This window comes from Aquarana catesbeiana, linkage group LG04 (assembly GCF_042186555.1).
Source record: "Aquarana catesbeiana isolate 2022-GZ linkage group LG04, ASM4218655v1, whole genome shotgun sequence".
Classification (NCBI taxonomy): Eukaryota; Metazoa; Chordata; class Amphibia; order Anura; family Ranidae; genus Aquarana; species Aquarana catesbeiana.
In genome coordinates this window covers 643,925,073-643,949,582 of record NC_133327.1, presented here as the reverse complement: position 1 = coordinate 643,949,582, position 24,510 = coordinate 643,925,073, and the positions used below count along the sequence as shown (strand labels likewise).

The 24,510-nt window shown below is 44.6% G+C and overlaps 1 protein-coding gene across 2 annotated transcripts in view; it reads left to right on the top strand.

Annotated features, from left to right (window-relative positions):
- SERTAD4 (SERTA domain containing 4) overlaps positions 1-24,510 on the top strand; it is an 82,465-nt gene that overhangs the window by 31,990 nt on the left and 25,965 nt on the right. The window contains exons 1-2 of one of the 2 annotated variants that reach the window (XM_073628429.1): positions 400-822; positions 6,472-6,657. In XM_073628429.1, coding sequence (XP_073484530.1) covers positions 6,489-6,657 — 169 coding nt within the window. In that variant the 5' untranslated portion in view covers positions 400-822; positions 6,472-6,488. Of the gene's footprint in view, positions 1-399; positions 823-6,471; positions 6,658-24,510 lie in introns of those variants that run through there. The other variant, XM_073628428.1, reaches the window with a different exon arrangement.

The window sequence follows — 24,510 nt, the reverse complement described above, 5'->3', positions numbered from 1 at the left end:
AAGATTGTGTGTCTATCTGCCCAAATCTAGATTTTTTTTTTTTTTTTTTTTAAAGAAAGTTCCAATGCAGATATACATTGCCTGCTACCTGCAGTAAGTGCACTTTTAATTCATATTCAGATATTTGCCTGAAGCGCTGATTTAAATCAAACACAGAATTGGCACCTAAAATGGCAAATGTGGCTTTCTTCTTTACAACCTTGCTGAGTGCACACTATGGCGTTATACTGGAAATAATGAGTTGTGGAAGTGTGCAGCAATGTAGCGAGATGAAAAGCGGCTTAGTGTACAGGAAGGTGAGGATAAGAGTGGAACAGGGAAATGCGGAGGGAGGGGGACAGCACAATAGGCACATCTAATGAGAGAGAGAAAGCTCTATTGAAAGTCGGAGGCTGAGTGTCGGATGACTAGCTCCCAAACCCTACTCCTGTTTAATATTCCTCCCTGCTCTCTTCATGTTGTGCTTGGCTCCTGTGGGATTGGAACTCACGTCTTGGAACCAAAGCCAATTTTCTGTCTTAATCTCACAATGTTTTGACTGGAGGCAGATCCAGTTTAGTCCGAGTGGAAACTACGAAAGCGATGCTCTGCTCTTCATAAAGACGACAGAGAGACGGGTCGCTGGTCACCGGGAAAAGATGACATAGACGTGACCTGGCCGAAAACAAAAAGGACTTTTATGTAAATCAATGCATTCTTTTTTTCTTTTGTATTGGGAAAGGGTCGTATTCTTTACCGCGATAGCAAATATTTCCAGCGACTGTTTCTTTTTACTGCTCTGCAAGAGGACTTTCCTTGTCTGGTACCTGGAGAATACGCGAGGTTAGTAAGAGATATGTGCATCGCTTACCCTGCTGTGTAAACACCAGACAAAGGCAACTAATCAGAATGTGGCTTTCCTAGCACCAATTATGACATCTATTGGGTGTTTTCTGAGCGTCATTGTGGTCTGTGTTCATACCTGGAGGTACCTCTACAAGGTGTTTCGCAATGGTGCAATCAGTGCAATAGGGGAATGTTACAGCAAGCAGGACTTCCTATACAAAATACATTGTAGTGGTTATTTTGGAATGATTTAAATCAAATAGTTACACACACACACACACACACACACACACATACATATATATATATATATATATATATATATATATATATATATATATATATATATATATATATATATATATATGCTATTTATATGAAGGAGATAGATAGATAGATAGATAGATAGATAGATAGATAGATAGATAGATAGATAGATAGATAGATAGATAGATAGATAGATAGATAGATAGATAGATCAAGTGCGTCGGGACCCTTCGGGGTAAAACCGCGCTATATCAAGATACCACTCAACTCAACTCATAGATAGATAGATACTGTACATACATAGATCATGTACATAAAATAATAAAACAAATGATTATAGATTTTTCTTTTTTTTTTTTTACTTTTATAAATATTACAATACAAACTGGTGCCATGTGGATAATATGCAGTGACAGGTAGAATGTTTTTTTCTTAGTAGGTGTGCTAAACAAAGTATAGCAGGGATATGCAATTGGTGGACCTCCAGATGTTGCAGAACTACAAGTCCCATGAGGCATAGCAAGACTCTGACAGCCACAAGCATGACACCAAGAGGCAGAGGCATGATGGGACTTGTAGTTTTGCAACAGCAGGAGGTCCGCTAATTGCATATCCCTGAAGTATAGGAAAACACAGGCAAAGGTGGAATGTTTGCCCATAGAAACTAGTCAGATTTCACCATCGAAGGACTCTGAGCAGTCATCATGTTAACTGTGTCATCAACAGGCCAGCTCTCCTTGTTCCAGTGTTTTGGAAATTATTGTTTAATACTGTATATATATATATATATATATATATATATATATATATATATATATATATATATATATTTATTTATTTTGTACTGTATATACAGTTATATATATATATATATATATATACATATATATATATATATTATTATTATTATTATTATTATTATTAATAAATAATAATTTCCAACCACTAGATAGATAGATAGATATATAGATATATATATAAACACACACTATATTACAAAAAGTATTGGGACACCTGCCTTTACACACACACATGAACTTTAATGGCATCCCAGTCTTATGCTGGCCATACACTATACAAAAAATCGTTCAAACCCATTTTTTCAAAAACTAACATTCGGCCGTGAGAGCAAACAATAGTACCTCAAACTGGCTCATCCATGTCTTTATGGACTTTGCTTTGTGCACTGGTCCAAATCGTTTGGTGGAGGGGGGATAATAGTGTGGGGTTGTTTTTCAGGGGTTGGGCTTGGATCCTTAGTTCCATTGAACGGAACTCTTAACGAGTCAGCATACCAAAACATTTTGGACAATTTCATGCTTCCAACTTTGTGGGAACAGTTTGGGGATGGCCCCTTCCTGTTCCAACATGACTGCGCACCAGTGCACAAAGCAAGGTCCATAAAGACATAGACGAGGGAGGTTGGGGTGAAGGAACTTAACTGGCCTGCACAGAGTCTTGACCTCAACCTGATAGAACACCATTGGGATGAATTAGAGCGGAGACTGCGAGCCAGGCCTTCTCATCCAACATCAGTGCCTGACCTCACAAATGCGCTTCTGGAAGAATGGTCACACTCCTAAACCTTGTGGACAGCCTTCCCAGAAGAGTTGAAGCTGTTATAGCTGCAAAAGGTGGGCCAACTCAATATTGAACCCTATGGACTAAGACTGGGCTGCCATTAAAGTTCGTGTGCATGTAAAGGCAGGTGTCCCAATACTTTTGGTAATATAGTGTATATAGATATGTGTGTGTATTATCCCTGAACACATAAAGTGGACCTGACCACAGAGAGTGGAGATAGGGAACTTCTTGAAAGGGTAATTATGCTTAAACAGCACCCAAAAAAGTCTACCTTTTGTCTTGTACTCCTGAAGAAAAATAACCGTGTACACCTGTTCTTTGAGACTCATAGCTGTGTATCTGCAGTTTGAGATCTAAGGCACTGCTGCCTCTGATTGCCAGTCTCACAATACTTGGAGTGAGATTTGGTGATGCCACTACAGTTCTGCTGACTGTTCTCCATGCTGGAGAGTAAGCTGCACCTGAGTACCTGCAGTGCAAAGATTTCCCCTGCTCTCCACATTGTGCTTGATTCTTTATATGGATCTGTGCTTTCTGAATCTCTCCTGCTCGATCATTTCTCCTTCAGTCATCAGATCTGCAGTCAGCAGGGGGTATAATTTGAGAAGGCAAAGCCCTGCATGTAGTGTACTAAGATGGCATCTCCACACAGAGACACAAAGTGTAAAAAGATATGGTAAGTCAGTAATGGGAAAAAGATCAACTGCAGAGAGACCATATACAGTACTGGTGACTGGTGTCCTTCTGCTTGCCTGTTTTGGGCACAGCTTCCAGCTTCCAGGGTTCAGCTCCTGTTTAATACTTAACCATCACCTCAATAATACCTGAAAGTGGAACTTCACCCTAAAAGGTGAAGTTCCGCTTTATGTCCTCCCCTGTCCTTTAACACTTTTGGGCATTTTTCGGGGTGGGGGGCAGGTACCTAGTTTCAGTAGGTACCCGCTTACACTTGCAGTTCCGGATCACCGGAAGTAAGATTGCTGATTGCACAGGACAGGTCAGAAATTCTGGTAAGATCAGAATGTCTTTTTTCTTATCAAATGGGAACAGATAAGAGAAGTTCATTGTTGGGGTTTACATACACTCTTCCCTAACACTTGACCCTTTAAGCCGGCCATACATAGCTCTAAATTCGTCTGGTTCAGCAGGGACCGGCCAAATTGAAACCCATGTAGGCACCCTGGGTGTAAACAAGTCGATTTATTGATCGACTTGTGCACAACCAGGCTGTCTGGGTTTTCCCGAACAATTACCGACGCCGGCTATAGCCAGCAACACTCATCATTGTGTTTTACCAGTAGGGAAGGCTCAGTTGCGCCCCCATTAACACTGACTGTGGTGGAAGGTAAGAAAATTGCATAATCTATGGCCTGCCTAACTGTCCCCCTAAAATTGAATGACACCTCCAATACCTTAGAGCCCTTGCACACTGGGGCGGTTTGCAGGCGCTATTGCGCTAATAATAGTGCCTGCAAACCGCCCCGAAAGTGCCGCTGCTTTCATTCCAGTGTGAAAGCCCCGAGGGCTTGCACACTGGAGCGATGCGCTGGCAGGACGGTAAAAAAAGTCCTGCCAGCAGCATCTTCGGAGCGGTGAAGGAGCGGTGTGTATACCGCTCCTTTACCGCTCCTGCCCATTGAAATCAATGGGACGGCGCGGCTATACTGCCGGCAAAGCGCCTCTGCAGAGGCGCTTTGCGGTGGTATTTAACCCTTTCTCGGCCGCTAGCGGGGGGTAAAACCGCCCCGCTAGCGGCCGCATACTGACGGTAAAACGCCGCTAATAATAGCGGCGTTTTACCGCCGACGCCGCCCCCCGCCCCAGTGTGCAAGGGCTCTAACCCTCTACTCCCTTACCCTTATCTATGGCCTATGTTAACCCCTAGTAACTCCTAAGAGCCCTTTCACACTGGGGCGGGGGCGGTGTCGGCGGTAAAACGCCGCTAAAAGGGTTAAAGGGTTAAATACCACCGCAGAGGCGCTTTGCCGGCGGTATAGCCGCGCCGACCCATTGATATCAATGGGCAGGAGTGGTGAAGGAGCGATGTATACACTCCGCTCCTTCACCGCTCCGAAGATGCTGCTGGCAGGACTTTTTTTACCGTCCTGCCAGCGCATTGCTTCAGTGTGAAAGCCCTCGGGGCTTTCACACTGGAATGAAAGCAGCGGCACTTTCGGGTCGGTTTGCAGGCGCTATTATTAGCCCAATAGCGCCTGCAAACCGCCCCAGTGTGAAAGGGCTCTAACACTAAAACAACCACCATAAGTAGTGTAATCACCTTTCTCCGTGTCTGGTGCAGCTGCAAACAATCCAACCACAATGATCATGGAAGTAAACAGTCACCTGCTGGGGAATTTTAGAAAGTAGTTTTATTTTATCCGTTTGCATCTTTGGAGTGAACACAGGTGCACTGGATGGCACTTCACTGTTCAGTGATGAGGAACAGGACTGCCTTTATGTACATAAAATAATAAAAAAAATATTAAATACCGGTAGTTTTTTTTTTACTTTGAACACACAATAATGACTATATACATAGGTTGTTTGCGTCTTATCCATTCTTGGCCGCTGAGTGCATGTCTTGATACTTTTTCATATATATTGAGATACTTATGGTTGGGTCCTCCCAACTGGGCCTTTTATTGACCATTCATTTTTTATAACATTATACGCTCTTCCGCTAACCCTGCAATTCCATCTGGATTCTGTTTTATGTTTTTTGATCCATGAGATTGAAAATACAATTAAACAACCAAATGCTATCTACTATCTGTTTATAATGGATGACTTTTATGCGACCTTTTAGAAAAAGACATTATTTTTGATTTGAAGTGCCCCTAAGGTGGGACAGACATCATTGGTTTGGCATAAGACAGACAGGTAAATTAATAGGAAATGGTCAGATTATGTTGCTGTGTCCCACTTAATGCTCTGTGATCATATGATCGCTCACAAACTGTTCACACTGGCATATAAAAATCTGATCTATGAGCAAAAATAGGAATTAGGCTGGGTTCAGATGTGTGGTTTCCCCGCATCCAATCTGCCTGACATGTGAGTGTGCCCGGCTCGCAATGTCCAGGGCAGCCACCATCTGCATTCCAAAAGGGTCCTGTGCGTCTTTGTGTCCAATTCAGGTGCAAATTCAGGCAAAAATTCGGACCTGATTTGCACATGAACCGGTGAACAGGAATGCACCGGACATCGTTGTGGGGAACTGCGGCCGGACATATGTGACCCCGGCCTTAACCTGCTTTGTGATCAAATGGTTATATACCCTAGAGCAGGGGTCTCCACACTTTCTAAGGAAAGGGCCAGTTTACTGTTCTTTACACTTTGGGGGCCGGTCTGTCAGTGTCAGTAGAAAATGCCCTAATGTCAATTGGAGTAAACAATGCCCAATTATTGGTATTAGTGGGAGGAATAGTGCTCCATCGTTGGTATCAGGGGAAGGAATAATGCCCCATCTTTGGTGTTAGTGGGGGGGAATTTGGCCCCATTGTTGGTGTTAGTGGGAGGAATAGTGCCCCAAAGGCTGGATATAGGCAGGCAAAGGGAAAATCTGGCCCCTGGGCCGCAGCTGGGAAATCACTGCCCTAGTGTACGAAGGTAAGAGCCCCTCACACCTTCTGCATCATGTAATATGCTGGTATCTTGTTGAGGATAGATGTATATTTTACAGTTTACCTGAATTTTGAACATAATTTGGGGGCTTATCACAACACTGTTACTTGAGGTGTGCTTGTAACTGCCAGGTGTCACAATACTTACATCCTCCTTTGTGTCCTTTTGCAGATCGCTGGTTATAAGAGATGACTGTGGTTCTGTCCATGAACAGATTCTGCAGCCCCATTACCTCTGAGGGTGCTACTGACATTGTGGACTATAGGAGTGTGTGGGAGTCCCAGGACAACGCAGACAGATCCTCCACCTCTCTCCATGCCCAGCACCAGGAGTACAGACTATGTGACCCTTCTACAGGTATGTGTCTGCTATACTCATCCAACTAAGAGAATACACAAAATGTGTTGCGGTTCCCACCAGAAAAGGTCTAATGCCCCGTATACACAATCAGATTTTCCAAAGGGAAATGTTGGATGTGAGCTTGTTGGCGGAAAATCCGACCGTGTGTATGCTCCATCAGACATTTGTTGGCGGACTTTCCGCCAACAAATGTTGGCTAGCAGGTTCTCAAATTTTCCGCCAACAAATGTGTGTTGTCGGACTTTCCAATCGTGTGTACACAATGCTCACCAAACACAACATTAGCAGAAGGAGCCCAAAGGGTGGTGCAGGACTCTTGATCTTCTTTTTTATCGGCTTGCCGTATGTCTTGTACGTCACTATGTTCGTAATCGTTGGCCAACATTTGTGTAACCGTGTCTATGCAAGACAAGTTGGAGCCAACACCCTTCAAACAAAATTCCACGGTTTTGTTGTCGGAAAGTCTGATCGTGTGTACGGGGCATTACTCTTCTTGTTTTTAAAAAGAAGTCTCACTTCTATTTAATTAAAGTGGAATTCCAGATTTTAACGATCTAAACTTAAAATTGCTCCCATCGCCCTTTTTACTCCTATTCTAATTACCCTATAGAAGGAAGATGCTTATACTTACCTATTCTCAGGTTGCTCTGGTCTGGTCATGTGATCAGCTCCCAACAGAGGAGGAACAGCGAACAACAGATGACCCGTAGTACGCCTATGGGTGACGTCACCATGCAGGCATTCCATCCACTGCTGGCTCTCTCTTCTTTCCCCTGAAACCAGCTGCTGGGCAGATGAGGGGACCAGACCAGAGTGCTCTGTGAATAGGTAGGCCTAAGCATCACCCTTCTGCAGGCTAGTTAGAATATGAGTTAGAAGGAGGGTGGTAGCAGATTTAAGATGAGATAGTTATAGCCTGGAATTCCATTTTATGTGTTCTGTTTCTCAGAGGACAAAGTAAATGTAGTACTTTGTCCCACCTTCCTATGTGTTGTCTAATCCCCCCACGCTCATCTGCAACTCAGCTAGCAAGGAGAAGTCTGCTTTGACAGATGGCATTTATCTGTCTCCAAGCACTTGCCCAATACAAGCATCTCATGGGGAATGCAACGGGAGGGGGGCTTGCCAGCGAAAATATTCCAGGCAAGCTGTCAATTGCTTGGAGAAAAAAAGCAACGTCTGTCAAATCAGCCATCTCCTTGTTATCTGCGTTGTCGGTTGGCCGTGGAGGGATGAGGGGTGCCCTGTCCAACTTTACAACTAACCTGCCCTGTACACACGAGCGGAATCTCCATCGGAAAAATCTTGGATGGTTTTTCCGACGGAATTCCGCTAAAGCTTGGCTTGCATACACACGGTCACACAAAAGTTCTCTGAACTTTCGACCGTGAAGAACGTGGTGATGTACAACACTACAACGAGCCGAGAAAATGAAGTTCAATGCTTCCGAGCATGCGTCGAATTGTTTCCGAGCATGCGTGTTTTTTGCGCGTCGGAATTGCATACAGACGAACGGAATTTCCGTCAAGAACTTTTCCCATCGGAAAAATAGAGAACCAGCTCTCAATCTTTTGCTGGTGCAAATTCAGACAGAAAAAGTTGGATGGAGCATACACTCCCATCACACTTTTTTTGACGGAAATTCCGACCGTGTGTATGAAGCATTAGACAGTATGTAGGAAGATGAGACAAAGCAATACAGGTACTGGGGAACAGAACACATAACAAATGGAAGCAAGGCTTCTTTTTTAAAAGGAAGGGCAAAAAAACCTGAGTTGGGCAGTACCAAATGAATTTCTAACACTCATAGTATAAAGCATCCTCTACTTGTTAGAGTAGGCTTCCTCAGGAGGAGGGTCGGAGCAGTATAACAGCAGTTTATCATCTTGAACAACACCGCATGGAGATAAAGTGTGGCTGTGATACAAAGTGCCATATTGGGAAAACAAGCAACATGTACTCACATTTGTGAATCATCTGTGAGAAACAGCAGTTGTAAATACCATTTAAGAGATCTGCAACTTTGTTTCCATGTGGTGTGAAGACAACATAAACTCCTGCGGTTTTAACATTTAACAGAAGCTTCACCTGTGAGATATTCTTGCAATTTGGACTGAGTTTTATGACATTTGGCACACGATTTGAGGAACTCCAGTCGTTTAAAAACAAATTAAAGTCAACAGCTATAAATACTAAAGCTACTGACTTTTAAGAAGCAGACACTCACCAGCCCAGGAGTCCAGCACTGTCTTCACCCAGGCCAGTTCTTTGCTGGTCTTCGGATTCCCGACACCGCCATCATGGCTCTGGGAGTCAGCTGTGACTTCCTGCCATTTCACAGCCAACTCCCACAGCGATCTTGTGCAAGCACAGTGAGGAGCCGGATGGTAAACAGTAGGAAGTCACAGACAGTTCCCCCACTGCGTGAGATTGTACTTCATTGTCCTGCAGCCTCTTGGGACGTTTGACTTGTCCCAGGAGCTTGAAGGTGGGGGGGACGAGCCAAACTTACATAATACATTTTTGCCTAGGTGAGCAATGAGGAAGTGCGAATGGATACAGGTATGAAAAAGGTACCCGCTCCCAGAACCCCCCGCCCCCTCCACCAAAACATTCAAATATTTTACTTGGGTGGGGGGGAAGGGGGAGGCAGCTTAGCAGTACTTTCACTTTTAAGTGAAGGTCCACTTTAATTTAGGAAGATCAGCACAGTCCAATATATTGTTTATAGTGTTGGTAACATACTCCAGTATTTACAGCCACATGGACAACTCAGTCAGCATAATTCAATCACCATGATGATATGGGTTGGGTTGAAGAAGATGAAGATTCTCTAGCTTTGTGCACTGGTCCAAATCATTTGTTGGAGGGGGGATTGTGGTGTGGGGGTTGTTTTTCAGGGGTTGGGCTTGGCCTCCTAGTTTCAGTGAAGGGAACTCTTAAGGTGTCAGCATACCAAGACATTTTGGACAATTTCATGCTCCCAACATTCTGGGAACAGTTTGGGGATGGCCCCTTCTTGTTCCAACATGACTGCGCACCAGTGCACAAAGCAAGGTCCATAAAAACCTGACCAGAGTCCTGACCTCAACCCGATAAAACACCTTTGGGGTGAATTAGAGAGGAGACTGTGAGCCAGGACTTCTCATCCAACATCAGTGCCTGACCTCACAAATGCGCTTCTGGAAGAATTCCCATAGACACACTCCTAAACCTTGTGGACAGCCTTCCCAGAAGAGTTGAAACTGATATAGCTGCAAAGGGTGGGCCAACTCAATATTGAACCCTACAGACTAATGCCCCATACACACAGTCGGATTTTCCGACGGAAAATGTGTGATAGGACCTTGTTGTCGGAAATTCCGACCGTGTGTAGGCTCCATCACACATTTTCCATTGGATTTTCCGACACGCAAAGTTTGAGAGCAGGCTATAAAATTTTCCGACAACAAGATCCGTTGACGGAAATTCCGATCGTGTGTACACAAATCCGACGGACAAAGTACCGCTCAGGTATGCTCAGAATAAATAAAGAGATGAAAACTATTGGCCACTGCCCCGTTTATAGTCCCAACATACGTGTTTTACGTCACCGCGTTCAGAATGATCGGATTTTCCGACAACTTTGTGTGACCGTGTGTATGCAAGACAAGTTTGAGCCAACATTCGTCGGAAAAAATCCTAGGATTTTGTTGTCGGAATGTCTGAACAAAGTCCGACCGTGTGTACGGGGCATAAGACTGGGATGCCATTAAAGTTCATGTGCGTGTAAAAGCAGGTGTCCCAATACTTTTGACAATATAGTGTGTATTTTCTCCCTTGCTGAAGTAAAAATGTTCACCCAGCATACCTTTAATTTGAGTTTTGTTTGGAAAGGACCATAGCATCTTGTCATATGACTCTCTGCTATGCAATCCACTTCTTTTTGGCAGTGTAAGGGCTAGTGTAGACAGCATTATTGAAGTGCACTTTAAGACATACTTAAAGCCAAAACTTTTTTTGTAGTTTTGGATGGAATGCAGAAGAGTAGGAACTACTGAGGAGATTTTACCCCTCCATCTAACCAGGTGATCATTGTCTCCGGTACAGAAATATTGTGACATACAAAGTTGACCAGTTACCACATAAACAGGTGCTGAGGGGGAATCTTCCAATGGGGACACCTGTTCCAGTAACAAACTGTCTAAAGTTGGCCGTACACTTTGCAGTCTCACTGTACAATCTTGGTTATACCAAAACTATGTGGTTTGATAAGGTACCTAGACAATCCAATCCATTTGTATCCAGTCAGGCAGACCCTCACACTACATAGTTGTTGTCAGATTTAGAGATGCACCGAATAGAAATTTTGGTGCCGAAACCGAAAATGCAGGATGCATTTGGACCGAATAACGAAACCCGAAAACGACAGTTTTTAAAAAATATAAAATATATACATTTTTATATATAATTGTATTATATTCAAATTTTTAATTAAGATCATGAATTTAAATTAATATGAATTTATTTCCGGACATCATTGGCACCTTTAGCGCAAGAAAAGCACAAGAAAAATGTATCCCTTTAAATTCTATGTATGTCTTCACACTGGTCCATTGCGCTTCTGTTGTGGTGTTAAAAATCTTGCTTGCTGCATTTTTGGTCAGTTAAAAAATTGCACCTCCCTGCTGAAATGCATTGAAAATGCAGCAGGAGCACATCAATAATGTTACGTTTTTGATGCGGCTTTTGAGTCACGTGACTTATGAAAAATACACTTAAGCACAGTAAAGTCACAGCAAAATTACGTGCGTTTTTGGCGCCATTATCGGCACCTGTTTCTCTTATTGGCTAAATGCCGATAACACCATTTTCGCCCGAAATGATGGTGCATCTCTAGTAAGATCTACAATATATTGTACAGTCAGATTGGAATGTGTGTGATGAGCTTAAAGCTGCGTTACACCCAAAAGTGGAAATTCCGCTTTAAGGCCTCCTCATTCCCTTACATGCCACATTTGGCATGCAGATTTTTTTTCGGGGGGGGGGGAGCATGTACCTAGTTTTGACAGGTACCCGGCTCCCACTTCCACTCGGGCCGCCTATTCGACTTGAGCGGAAGTTCTCCTCTCCCCCCTCCCTGTAATCTTCTGGGACATGTCACAGGTCCCAGAAGATTGCCCAACCATTGAGGAGGCACAGCGCGACATGGGCAGTAAAACAGGTGGTTGATTTGTGTTTTTACCACCCCCTGACCGCCTACCTACAAAATAACACAATCCATGTGCATTACCCTGGCCACAATGCCTTATTTCAAAGTGCAGCAAATTGAATTTGGCATGTTACCTTTGGCTAGTCATGACACTTGTCAGACGGGCTCATTGATGCCAATGAGACTGTGCCGTAATGAGACTGTACCTTGTGCCAGCCGCTTGGCATGAGGTTGCAGCGTTATATCACAATACAAAATCCTCCTTAGGATCGTAAAAAAATATAGGCAATCAGGAGGGGTCATCCCATCCCCCTGGAATACTTTTCAGAGGGGTGATGATGACTCCGCCGACATTGAAGAAGTTCACGACAAGAAGTGAACTCATTCCCTACTCCAAAAACAATAAAAACTTTTTGCCTTTTAAAACCCTTTAAAGCGGAGGTCCACCCTAAAATAAAAAATTACATTAATATTCTCAAAAAAATATATAAAAAAAATTTGAAAAAAAAAAATTTTTTACTTACCAGAAACCCCTGTTGCTAGGCAGGCTTCCTAATCTGCCTCTTCCTATTCCGCGGCGCTGTTCTCCTCTTCGGCGAGATGCCCCGTTGTCTTCTGGGACATGTGCGTGTGCCAGAAATCAACAGGGCCATTCACAAAGCGCCGCGCGACTCACGCATGCGCAGTAGGAAACGGGCAGTGAAGCCGCAAGGCTCCACTGCCTGTTTCCCTTCGTTAAGATGATGGCGCCGGCACTCGATCCGATGGACGGATCGGCCGCAGGCTGGCCGACATCGCGGGCTCCCTGGACAGGTAAGTGTCCTTATTAAAAGTCAGCAGCTACAGTGTTTAGAGCTGCTGACTTTTTATTAAAAAAAAAATTGCGGCTGGAACACCGCTTTTATAGTGTAGTGTGGAGGCAGCGTTTCATCTGGTTTGCGTTGTATTTCTTTGGACGCAGCCAGTCCTACTGAAAACCATTGCAAGCAAAGCATGAACACAACCCTTGCATGCGTGAGCCCTAAGATCCCTTTCACACTGGGGCGGTTTGCAGGCGCCATTGCGCTAAACATAGCGCCTGCAAACTGACCCGAAACAGCCGCTGCTGTGTCTCCAGTGTGAAAGCCCGAGGGCTTTCACACTGGAGCGGTGGGCTAGCAGGACGGGAAAAAAAGTCCTGCCAGCAGCATCTTCTGAGTGGTGAAGGAGCGGAGTGTATACATCGCTCCTTCACTGCTCCTGCCCATTGAAATCAATGGGAGGGCACGGCTATACCGCCGGCAAAGCGCCTCTGCAGAGGCGCTTTGCGGTGGTTTTTAACCCTTTCTCGGCCGCTAGCAGGGGGTAAAACTGCCCCGCTAGGGGCCAAATACGCCGATAAAGCGCCGCTAATAATAGCAGCGCTTTACCGCCGACGCACCTCCCGCCCCAGTGTGAAAGGGGCCTAAATGTGGGCGGGGTTACGGGGACAGCGCTGGAATTAGGGAACGCTCCCCTGGCTGCACATTCAGAGGACGAGGATAAGGACAGCTCTGGTGCTTTGATTGGAGGGGTATTCAGGGGCGAATGCTGGAATATAAATTAGAACCAGTGCCCGGGAAAGCTTTGTCCCCGGATTCGGTTATAAAATGATATGTTTGACCGGAATAGAAAACTCCTTTAATGCCTTTCTTCGGCGAGGCTTTGTGTGCATTAATCTGCATTAATCATTACCTTGTGCATGTCGGGCTCTGTGGATGTCTGAGGAGACGGATCAGCTTTCCAGAATGCTGCAGGGAATTCACCTCACAGGACCGCATGACTGATCTTTAATAAAGGCACTTAGTCAGGGAAGCTGTGCCTGGATACAATGCCTGGATTCTGCCAGGATGGCTCTGTCTCCAGAGGAAATACCTTAGTGCAATGGTAAAGGGTTAGTTCACCCTTACTAGAAAAAAATCGCCCTATGCAGATAAGGGGCGCCTGTAGATAAAAACAAACTGTGCAGCTCTGACTAAAGATGAATAATACCCTTACTGTAGGTGTAGGCCCTGTACCTACCACCTGAAGCCTGACTGGAATACTCCCAGGATATTGCTAGGACAATGAGGCCTAGTCGTTCTGCTCACCTCCTCCATCACAGGAGTGAGCTCTTTCTCCGATTCACACCCCCTCACATGCTTTCTCTCCCCTGATGCAGTAGCTCTCAGCTCAGAATTTGGGAGCTCACTCCTGTGATGGTGAAGGTGATCAATACTAGCACCATCCGGGGAGTATTCCAGTCAGACTTCATGAGGTATGTAAATGCATACCTCCCAACCATCCTGGAATGGGCAGGATCGTCCTGAATTTCCTCTCCTCTGTTCATTCATAACGGAAACATAGTAAACTGTGTTTACTATGCTTCAGTTTGCGAATGAACGGGAAGCCACACTGTACACAGCACTTCTACAAAGGTACTGAGGATTCTATGGGGTGGATTTACTAAAACTGGAGAGTGCAAAATCGGGTGCAGCTCTGCATAGAAACCAATCAGCTTCCATTTTTTTGTTTTTTTTTGTTAAAGCTTTATTGAACAAACTGAAGTTAGAAGCTGATTGGCTACTAGGGGTTACCTGAATGGAAATTTTGGTACCGAAAATGCAGGATGCACTTTGCCGAAAACCGAAAATGACAGTTTTTTTTTTTTTAAATATAAAATTGTATTATCCACTTTAAGACCGGGCCTCTTTTTTAGATGTGGTGTTTACAAGTTAAAAACAGTTTTTTTTTTGCTAGAAAATTACTTAGAACCCCCAAACATTATACATTTTTTTTTTCTAACACCCTAGAGAATGAAATGGCGGTCGTTGTAATACTTTCTGTCACACAGTATTTGCACAGCGGTCTTACAAGTGCACTTTTTTAAAAAAGAATACACTTTTTTGAATTAAAAAATAAGACAACAGTAAAGTTAGCCCATTTTTTTTTTTTTTTTTTATAAAAGATAATGTTACACCGAGTAAATTGATACCCAACATGTCACGCTTCAAAATTGCGCCCGCTCGTGGAATGGCGACAAACTTTTACCCTTAAAAATCTCCATAGGTGACGTTTAAAAAATTCTACAGGTTGCATGTTTTGTGTTACAGAGGAGGTCTAGGACTACAATTATTGCTCTCGCTCTACTGATCACGGCGATACCTCACATGTGTGGTTTGAACACTGTTTTCATATGCGGGCGCTACTCACGTATGCGTTCGCTTCTGCACGCGAGCTCGGCGGGACGGGGCACGTTTAAAATTTTTTTTTTTTCTTATTTATTTTACCTTTTATTTTTTATTTTCACACTGTTTTAAAAAAAAAATTGTGTCACTTTTATTCCTATTACAAGGAATGTAAACATCCCTTGAAATAGAAAAAAAGCATGACAGGACCTCCTAAATATGAGATCTGGGGTCAAAAAGTCCTCAGATCTCATATTTACACTAAAATGCAATAAAAAAAAAAATTTTGTCATTTAAAAAAATGAAAAAAAAAAAAATGGCCCTTTAAGAGCTATGGGGGGAAATTGTTACTTCAGCCGCCCGGACAATTCAGCTCCGTGACGCAGGGAGATCGCCGCTCTGTGTGAGGAGGAGGAAGGGAGGGGAGAACTGGGGCGCTCCAGGATGACACCCCCACAATGGGTGGACCCCGCCCCCTTTGTGGCTCCATTATCGGCACCTTTTATTCTTTCGGGCAATGCCGAAAACACAGTTTTTGCCCTGTTTTTCGGCGGCAGAAATTTTGGTGCACCACTATTGGCTACCATACACAGCTGCACCAGATTTTGCACTTTACTTTTAGTAAATTAAATCCTTTTCTTTTTCCTCAAAAGTGAGGCATCCGGGGTCTGTTCAGATATCTCACCAAAGCCCCCCAACAGGGCTGTTAAAAATGTTACATAATAAATACAATTCTAAAAAGTGTAAAAGAAAATGTAAAAAAAATTATTAAGGGTTTGTTCACATGTGCTTTGGTCTCTGAAGAGCGATCTTCAGACAGCATTTGACAGGCAAAAAAGATAGAAATAAAGAGGTCGGGAGCTTGGTCCCCAACCAAGCCTCCTTAGAGAACGGGGGCAATCGGACTATCTCGGTACAATATAAACTAGAGTAGATTCAAGGACGTAGGCCAGGGATCTCCAAACTACGGCCCTCCAGCTGTTGCGGAACTACACATCCCATGAGGCATTGCAAAACTCTGACATTCACAGACCTGACTGGGCATGATGGGAATTGTAGTTCCTGAACAACTGGAGGGCCGTAGTTTGAGGACCCCTGACGTAGGCAGATATGTAATAAAATTATATAAAGGTTTACTAATACAAAATGAATAAAACATAACGAATAATCAGGTACAAAGTAGCCTCCCTGGCTACACTCGGGATTACATCGCAGGATCCTGGAAGAGGTTACTTACCTTGTCCCCAGGATCCTGCAATGTCCCCCCGCTGTGTCCGCAGGCTCTGTCCTCCGCCCCGATGTCCTGTGTGCCGGGCTCCGTTCCCTGCGAGCGTCACAACGCACGGGGGCGGAGCCTGGCGGCAAATCCAAAAAAGTGAAAATTCATAACACATACAGTACACTGGAATCTTACAGATTACATTACTGTATGAAATCATTTCACATCCCTTTTGTCCCCAGTGCTTTGTCCAGTGCCCTGCATGCAGTTTTATATTATATATACTGTTCTTTCTGCCTGGAAACTGGAGATTGTCCATAGCAACCTAAAAAAGTGTCCCTTTACGTCAAAAGTGGTTTTGGACCAGCTAGAAAACAGCGATAGTAAATTAGAACACTTGCAGAATTGAGCGATAGTGAATCGTGGGGAAATGTATTTTATTATTATTTTTTATAATTATTTATATTTATTAATTATAATTTATGATTTTATGTTTCAAACTTCATCATACCCGGGATATCTACTAGACTCTTGGTGGACAGATTTAAGTGTGTTATTGCTAAGAATTACAGGCCTACAATATAAAACGCCAAATTTCCATGCAAAATAATTGTACCGCTTTGAGACAGAAAAATCTGAAATAATCATACCGCCAGGGAGGTTAAAAACATGGTAACAATCCATGTGTATCACCAAGATAATGATCCCCAAACGGGAAAGATCACAGTGGGATAGTTGATCACAGATAACATCTCAATTAGTTTTGCGGTCTAATGCCACTTCGTCAGGAGGATATCTGTAATTTAATTGGCAAATAATCAATAACAATACAATTGACCAGAATAGTAACAGCATCTAATACAATAATGCCAAAAACAAAATATATATGGGGGGAAGATCAGAGCTGCTTACTTATAACGCTGGCAGGCACAGGACGTCACCAAAGGTAACCCCGCAGCGACTAGGGGGGACTTACAAATCACTGGACTGGTATCTAAATGGATGGGGTGAGACAGTTGAAATGGGTAAACTATACACTTGGAGGGACTAGGAGTGAAGGGATGTGACTGTGATAAAAGTGTTGGAAAAGGATTAAAATGGCGAGGGATTGTGTGTGAGTGAGGAAGTGAAAAAGCATGAAGCGGAAGGGCAGATGGGCTGTTGCGTTACATTTGGTATATCTAAGAAAATTATCCAATCACATTGTGATTGTAAATGATAGATAGATAGATAGATAGATAGATAGATAGATAGATAGATAGATAGATAGATAGATAGATAGATAGATAGATAGATAGATAGATAGATAGATACTTTTTTTCTGTGCATTTTAAGGCATGTTGGCAGGAACAGTGACAGGCAGACAAAGCTCATGAGCCTGCAAATCCCATTTCCATAGTTACACATCTGATAATAAGTACATTTAAGGTGGGTGCCTGATAAACACAATGATAACTCCACCGCCTTCCAGACACACATGGCAGCCAGTGTGCAGAACAGACAACAATAATAAGTTGTAGGTAAAGTGACACCACTGTCATTATTAAATGTCTGATCACTGTAATGTAATTCCAACTTCATGTATCAATGCAGCATAATAAGTGCTGTGTGTCATCCCCATATCACAATGGGAATAGGTTCACACTCTGTAGATAACAAATTTCAGAAAGCATTGGGATGCCGATGGAAGATCTGGAGGGATGCAGTCAGTGTTCCGCCAATGTTCCACCCAGCTCAATCGATTTTCGATCTCTTGTCAAGTCAGGTGGCGGTGCTTACTTTAATTCCCACACACTGCACATATATGTCTATGGCAGCCAAGGTGTCTGTGATGAGAGCACACTCCCAGCACGGTGACTGAGCTGTCATAGACAGCCCACGGTCTCTGGGTATGATCGAGAGCAGGTGGGACAGACTCCCTGTCAAGTGACCACTGTGAGAGCCAATCAAGGTGATCATGTGATTGGGAAGTCAGTCCCACCCTCTCCACCCAAGCATCCGACAATACCACCCCGCCCCCCCCAAGCCCTCCCGTTTCACTTACCTGACCCCTCGAAAGTCCCGCGCTCACCCCCGACATCCTCTTCGCCGCTCAGCCTGGACGCTGATTGGCTAGATTGGATGGATTGAAAGCAGCGCAGCCATTGGCTCGCACTGCTGTCAATCACATCCAATGACGCAGCACGCCGGGGGGCGGGGCCGAGTGATACAGTGAGCGGCTATGGCCGCCGGCTGTATCACGGGAGCGCGCCCGCGAGCACTCAACACCATGCGAGGGGGGAGCCGGGACAGCCGCCGAGGGACCCCAGAAGACCAGGTTTAGGGCCACTCTGTGCAAAACGAGCTGCACAGTGGAGGTAAGTATATCATGTTTGTTATTTAAAAAAATATATATATCTTTAGTGATCCTTTAAAGTGGAGCTCCAGCCCCCCCCCCCCACCACCAAAAAAAAAATTAAAGTCAGCAGGTACAAATACTGTAGCTGCTGACTTTTAATATTAGGATACTTACCTGTCCAGGGATCCTGCGATGTTGGCACCCCAGCCGATTTTTCAATCAGCTCTCGGGGGCTGCTGCCGCCATTCCTCGTGGGGGAGACTGGCAGTGAAGCCTTGCGGCTTGACACTCGAATCCCTACTGCGCATGCGCAAAGTGCGCTGCGCCTTCTGAATGACCCAGTGGCAGTGGGAGGAGAAGGGGGGCCAAACTTCCGGGAGAACTCGCCAAGTGAGGACGAGTACCTGTCACAAAAAAAGGTACCTGCTCCCCCCCTTCCCCCCGAAAGGTGCCAAATTTGGCAGCAGAGAGGGGGAGCAAACAAGCGGAGCTTCCCCTTTTTGTTACTAAAGGCAAATAGACTGTGCACTTTGCAAAGCAGTTGCTCCAGAGTTTAGTAAATGAGTTAAAGCTTCACTTTGCAAAGAATATCCAATCATATGCAGGGGAAATAAACAAAACAGCATTTTTGCTTGCACATGATTGGATGATGGACGTCAGCGGAGCTTCTGCTCATTTACTAGGCTCTGGAGCAACTGCTCTTTGCAAGCTGCACAACCTATTTGCCTTTAGTAAATCAACCCCTGTGTGCTGCACACAGGATCTACTACATGGGTGCCTACTACAGTGATTTCCAGATTCCACAGGGTCCCACATGTATGGCACATACATACTTACATTGATCCAAGCTGGACTGATGTAACTTTGTAAACATTGCCATACCTAAACATTCAGCTTTACCTGTGTACTTAACTTCTCATTACTACTCCTGGCGCTTCTTTATTCCTGAAGATGGTGGCAGTTCTCTGGCACAGGATTAACAAATCGGTTTGCTGCTCAGTGTTTATTGCACACAATAAGAAACCAGTCTGTTCATTGCTGGGGTAATGACTGAACCTTGTAATCCCACCAAGGCCAATCCACTTATCTCCAGAGCAGTGAGCGATACACCGAGCTTATAGAATACCGCGGTAAGTGGGGATATCCTTGTATAAGTGAATTTGAGTGAACATTTCTGAATTTGCACGAAATGGAATATCTCATCGCAGCCAATCAGAAGTCATCTTTTCACTAGCAGAGCTGTGAAGTTTGAAAAAACAAAGTGCATTTTTTAAATTTTCTTGAATATGGACACAAAGGTGTGTTCAGTCTTTTAACATAATGGAGTTTATTTACTAAAGGCATGTCCACTTTGCACTGTAAGTGCAAGGAAAATAAAAAACAGCATTTTTGCTTGTACATGATTCTCAGCTGGGGATCAGACAGCTGTGTTTTGTCTGGCTGAAACCCTTCACCAAGCAACCCTGGATCTGATGACCTGATCTCCTATCCATCATCCCAAAGACATCCATATTAAGCCCTAAGTGACCCACCAGAGTGTAAAGCTGGGGGTCATGTGGATCTGGTGAGTGGGGACACATAAGGGGGTGTTGTGCACCTGAATTTTTTGAAGCACCTTTCTTCTCTTCATTTTTGGATTGGAGCACCTTGAGTCATTTGTTTTGGACTTTGTGTTGTTTTATTATTTCTCATTCCACATTTACTTATTGTTTGCGAGCGCTATATTTATATCTATTTTTTCATAATAAAATCAGCAGAGCTTCCTCTCATTTCAGAACTTCCCCTCAGATCTAAAGTGACTGCACTTCCAAGTGCACTTGCAGTGGATTTACCTTTAGTAAATCATCCCCAATGTATGTGAATACTGATTTCCTGGATACAGTAGATAAGTAGATAAACTGCTCCACAGATCACCTACCGGGAAGTTTTCAGGAGGATCCTGATTAGTCAGGCCCCTTTCACACTTGTGCAACTTGTCCTGCGACTTGGGACTGCAAAGTCGCTTGACAAGTCGTTCCCCATGATTTCCAATGATAACCATTCATATATGTGCGACTTCAAGTTGTGCTGACTTCAAAGTAGTCCCTGTACTACTTTGGTCTGACTTTCGTGCGAGTTGAGGTCCATATACCTCAAGTTTACGCATTCTCGAAATCACGTCAAAATCGCGGTCACGAAATCATGGTAAAATCGCGGCAAAAACGTGCGACTTTGAAGTCGCGGTAGTGTAAAGTGGGCCTCAGTGATTCTTCTAATTTGTTTGTTTCAAGACCCAATTACAGTAGCTGCACTTTGTATTGATTTGTTGTTACTACAGTGGACACAACCATAGGCGTGCCCACGGGGTGTGCCGGGTGTGCCTGGGCACACCCTAATCTTTCCAAGCTGTCTCCAAAGATCTGCCCCAAAATGTTGAATTTAACAATGTGTAGCCTGCGCTTCCAGGTAGCACAGGCAGCAGATCGTGAAACCAGAGCCGCTGCGCTGAGTGTGTGAACTGACAGTGCGGTAATGTCACTGCTTGCAGAGTGAAAGTCCATCTGTCAAAACTGAGCTGTGATTTCGGGGGTGGGCGGGCTTAACAGCTGTCAAACACCAGCCAATGGGAAGGGGTCTGGGCGGGCTGCTTTATGTGGCTCCGCCCCTTTCTTAAGCAGCCCAATCATTGGCTGGTGGTTGTTAGCTCCTCGGCCCCGCCCACCCCCGACATCGCGGCTGTGTTGTGACAGCTGGTCTTTCTGCCATTACATGACAGTGTCACACACAAGGGCTCTAGCAAGCCTCACTACCTCTCCCCAATCAGTGCCACTCTGTGCTGCCAATCACTGCCAATCTGTGCTGCCAATCAGTGCCACTCTATGCTGCCAATCAGTGCCAATCTGTGCTGACACTGACAATCAGTTCTGCCAAACTGTGCTGCCAATAAGTGCCACTCTGTGCTGCCAATCACTGCCAATCTGTGCTGCCAATCAGTGCCACTCTGTGCTGCCAATCAGTGCCAATCTGTGCTGACACTGACAATCAGTTCTGCCAATCTGTGCTGCCAATAAGTGCCACTCTGTGCTGCCAATCACTGCCAATCTGTGCTGCCAATCAGTGCCACTCTGTGCTGCCAATCAGTGCCAATCTGTGCTGACACTGACAATCAGTTCTGCCAATCTGTGCTTCCAATCAGTGCTGACAATCACTGCCAATCTGTGCTGCCAATCAGTGCCACTCTGTGCTGCCAATCAGTGCCACTCTGTGCTGCCAATCAGTGCCAATCTGTGCTGACACTGACAATCAGTTCTGCCAATCTGTGCTTCCAATCAGTGCTGACAATCACTGCCAATCTGTGCTGCCAATCAGTGCCACTCTGTGCTGCCAATCAGTGCCACTCTGTGCTGCCAATCAGTGCCAATTTGTGCTGACACTGACAATCAGTTCTGCCAATCTGTGCTGCCAATCAGTGCCACTCTGTGCTGCCAATCGGTGCCAATCTGTGCTGACACTGACAATCAGTTCTGCCAATCTGTGCTGCCAATCAGTGCTGCCAATCAGTGCCACTCTGCGCTGACAATCACTGACAATCTGTGCTGCCAATCAGTGCTACTCTGTGCTGCCAATCTGTGCCCATCAGTGCTGCCAATCAGAGCCCATCAGTGCTGCCAATCAGTGGCCAACAGTGCGGCCTATCGGTGCCGATCGGTGCTGCCATAATACTGGTCTCTCCGATATGCAACTTTATATATAATACACATAAGTTTGAAAACAAGACATAATAGAATCTTAGCAGGGATGGCAGAAACCCCTCTATGGATAATTGCAATACAAATTAACTTCCAGTGCAACAACTTTTTAGCTGGAGGTTCACACCATTATACTTTGGAATTTTTGTTTTTTAAATTGTTACACTTAATGTTATATGTTTTAGTTACTATTATAATGTAAATTATTGCACTTGAAGTTAATTTTCCACCACCCTTCCTAAGTCCATGTCTTTATGGACGTTGCTTTGTGCTCTGGTGCGCAGTCATGTTGGGACAGGAAGGGGCCGTCCCCAAACTCCTCCCACAAAGTTGGGAGCATGAAATTGTCCAAAACTAAGGGGCCAAGCCCAACCCCTGAAAAACAACCCCACACCATAATCCCCTCCCCCCCACACCATAATCCCCCTCTCATAATGATTTAGACCAGTGCACAAAGCAAGATCCATAAAGACTTGGATGAGCGAGTTTGGGGTGGAGGAACTTGACTTGCCTGAACAGAGTCCTGACCTTAACCCGATAGAACACCTTTGGGATCAATTAGAGTGGAGACTGTGAGCCAGACCTTCTCGTCCAACATCAGTGCCTGACCTCACAAATGCGCTTCTGGAAGAATGTTCAAACATTCCCATAGACACACTTCTAAACCTTGTGGACAGCCTTCCCAGAAGAGGTGAAGCTGTTATAGCTGCAAAGGGCGGAGCCAACTCAATATTGAACCCTACATGCATGTAAAGGCAGGTGTCCCAATACTTTTGACAATATAATGTGTGTATCATATTATATATATACACGTATGTGTGCTTGAGCTTTGGGGTGCACACCCTAATGCAATAGGCTGCGCACGCCTATGGACACAACAGTTAGTGCTGCTGTTTTTCGGTAAAAACTACAATCATTTTTAGGAAAAGAAATGCACCTTATATATTATATTGGCCCCGTGTCTAACTGCTTTGAATGTGAAATTTGGCATCTTTGTTGTTGCACAAAATCCTTTCCTTTTACAATGGATCCGTTTGTTGGCCCACTGTATAAGACAGGGTTTCTCATCTAGGGTTCCTCCAGAGCAGTGGTCTCCAAACTGCCCTTCACTTGCCTCTATCCGGCCCTTGGGGCACTATTTCTCCCACTGATACAAGGCACCCTTCCTCTCACTGACACCAATGATGGTACACCATTCCTTCCACTGAGACCAATCATGGGACACCATTCCTTCCACTGAGACCAATCACGGGACACCATTCCTTCCACTGAGACCAATCACGGGACACCATTCCTTCCACTGAGACCAATCATGGGGTACTATTCCCTCCACTGAGACCAATCATGGGGCACTATTCCCTCCACTGAGACCAATCATGGGGCACTATTCCCTCCACTGAGACCAATCATGGAGTACTATTCCCTCCACTGAGACCAATCATGGGGTACTATTCCCTCCACTGAGACCAATCATGGGGTACTATTCCCTCCACTGACACGGGCATTTTCTACTCCCACTGGCCACAGTCCGGCCCCCCTAAAGCCTGAAAGACAGTAATTTGTTCCTTTGTTTAGAAAGATTGGAGACCCTTGCTCCAGAGGTTTCTAGGGGTTCCATGAACAAGGAGCAATTTCTGCCTCTTAGATAAGTTTCCACTGACTCATTGGTCCTTTTAGCTGTCTGTAAGGGGGTAATTCTTCCTAATGTTCACAAGTGTAAGGAGCATTCTTCCCTCTGACCATCACACTAATGTATCGTGAGTTGTACATATACAGTGGAACCTTGGATTATGAGCATAATCCGTTCCAGGAGAATGCTTGTAATCCAAAGCACTCGCATATCAAAGCAAGTTTCCCCATAGAAGTCAATGGAAACGAAGATAATTTGTTCCGCATTGACTTCTATTGTATGCAATACCGCATGTGGCCAGGTGTGGGGGGGGGGGGGGCGCCTGAGAACTTTGGAAATACTCGGGGACAGCGCGGCTGAACTCGGAAACCCTCGGAAAGGCTCGGAAACACTCGGGAACTGAGTATTTCCGAGTGATTCCGAGTATTTCTGAATGGCTCCAAACCGTTCTGAGTAACTTTTAGCAGGGTTTCCTGAGACCACAAAGTTATTTCGAGGGTTCCTTTGTGTAGAAAATGTCGAGAAAGGCTGATATAAGGAGACCACTATAGAGATGTTA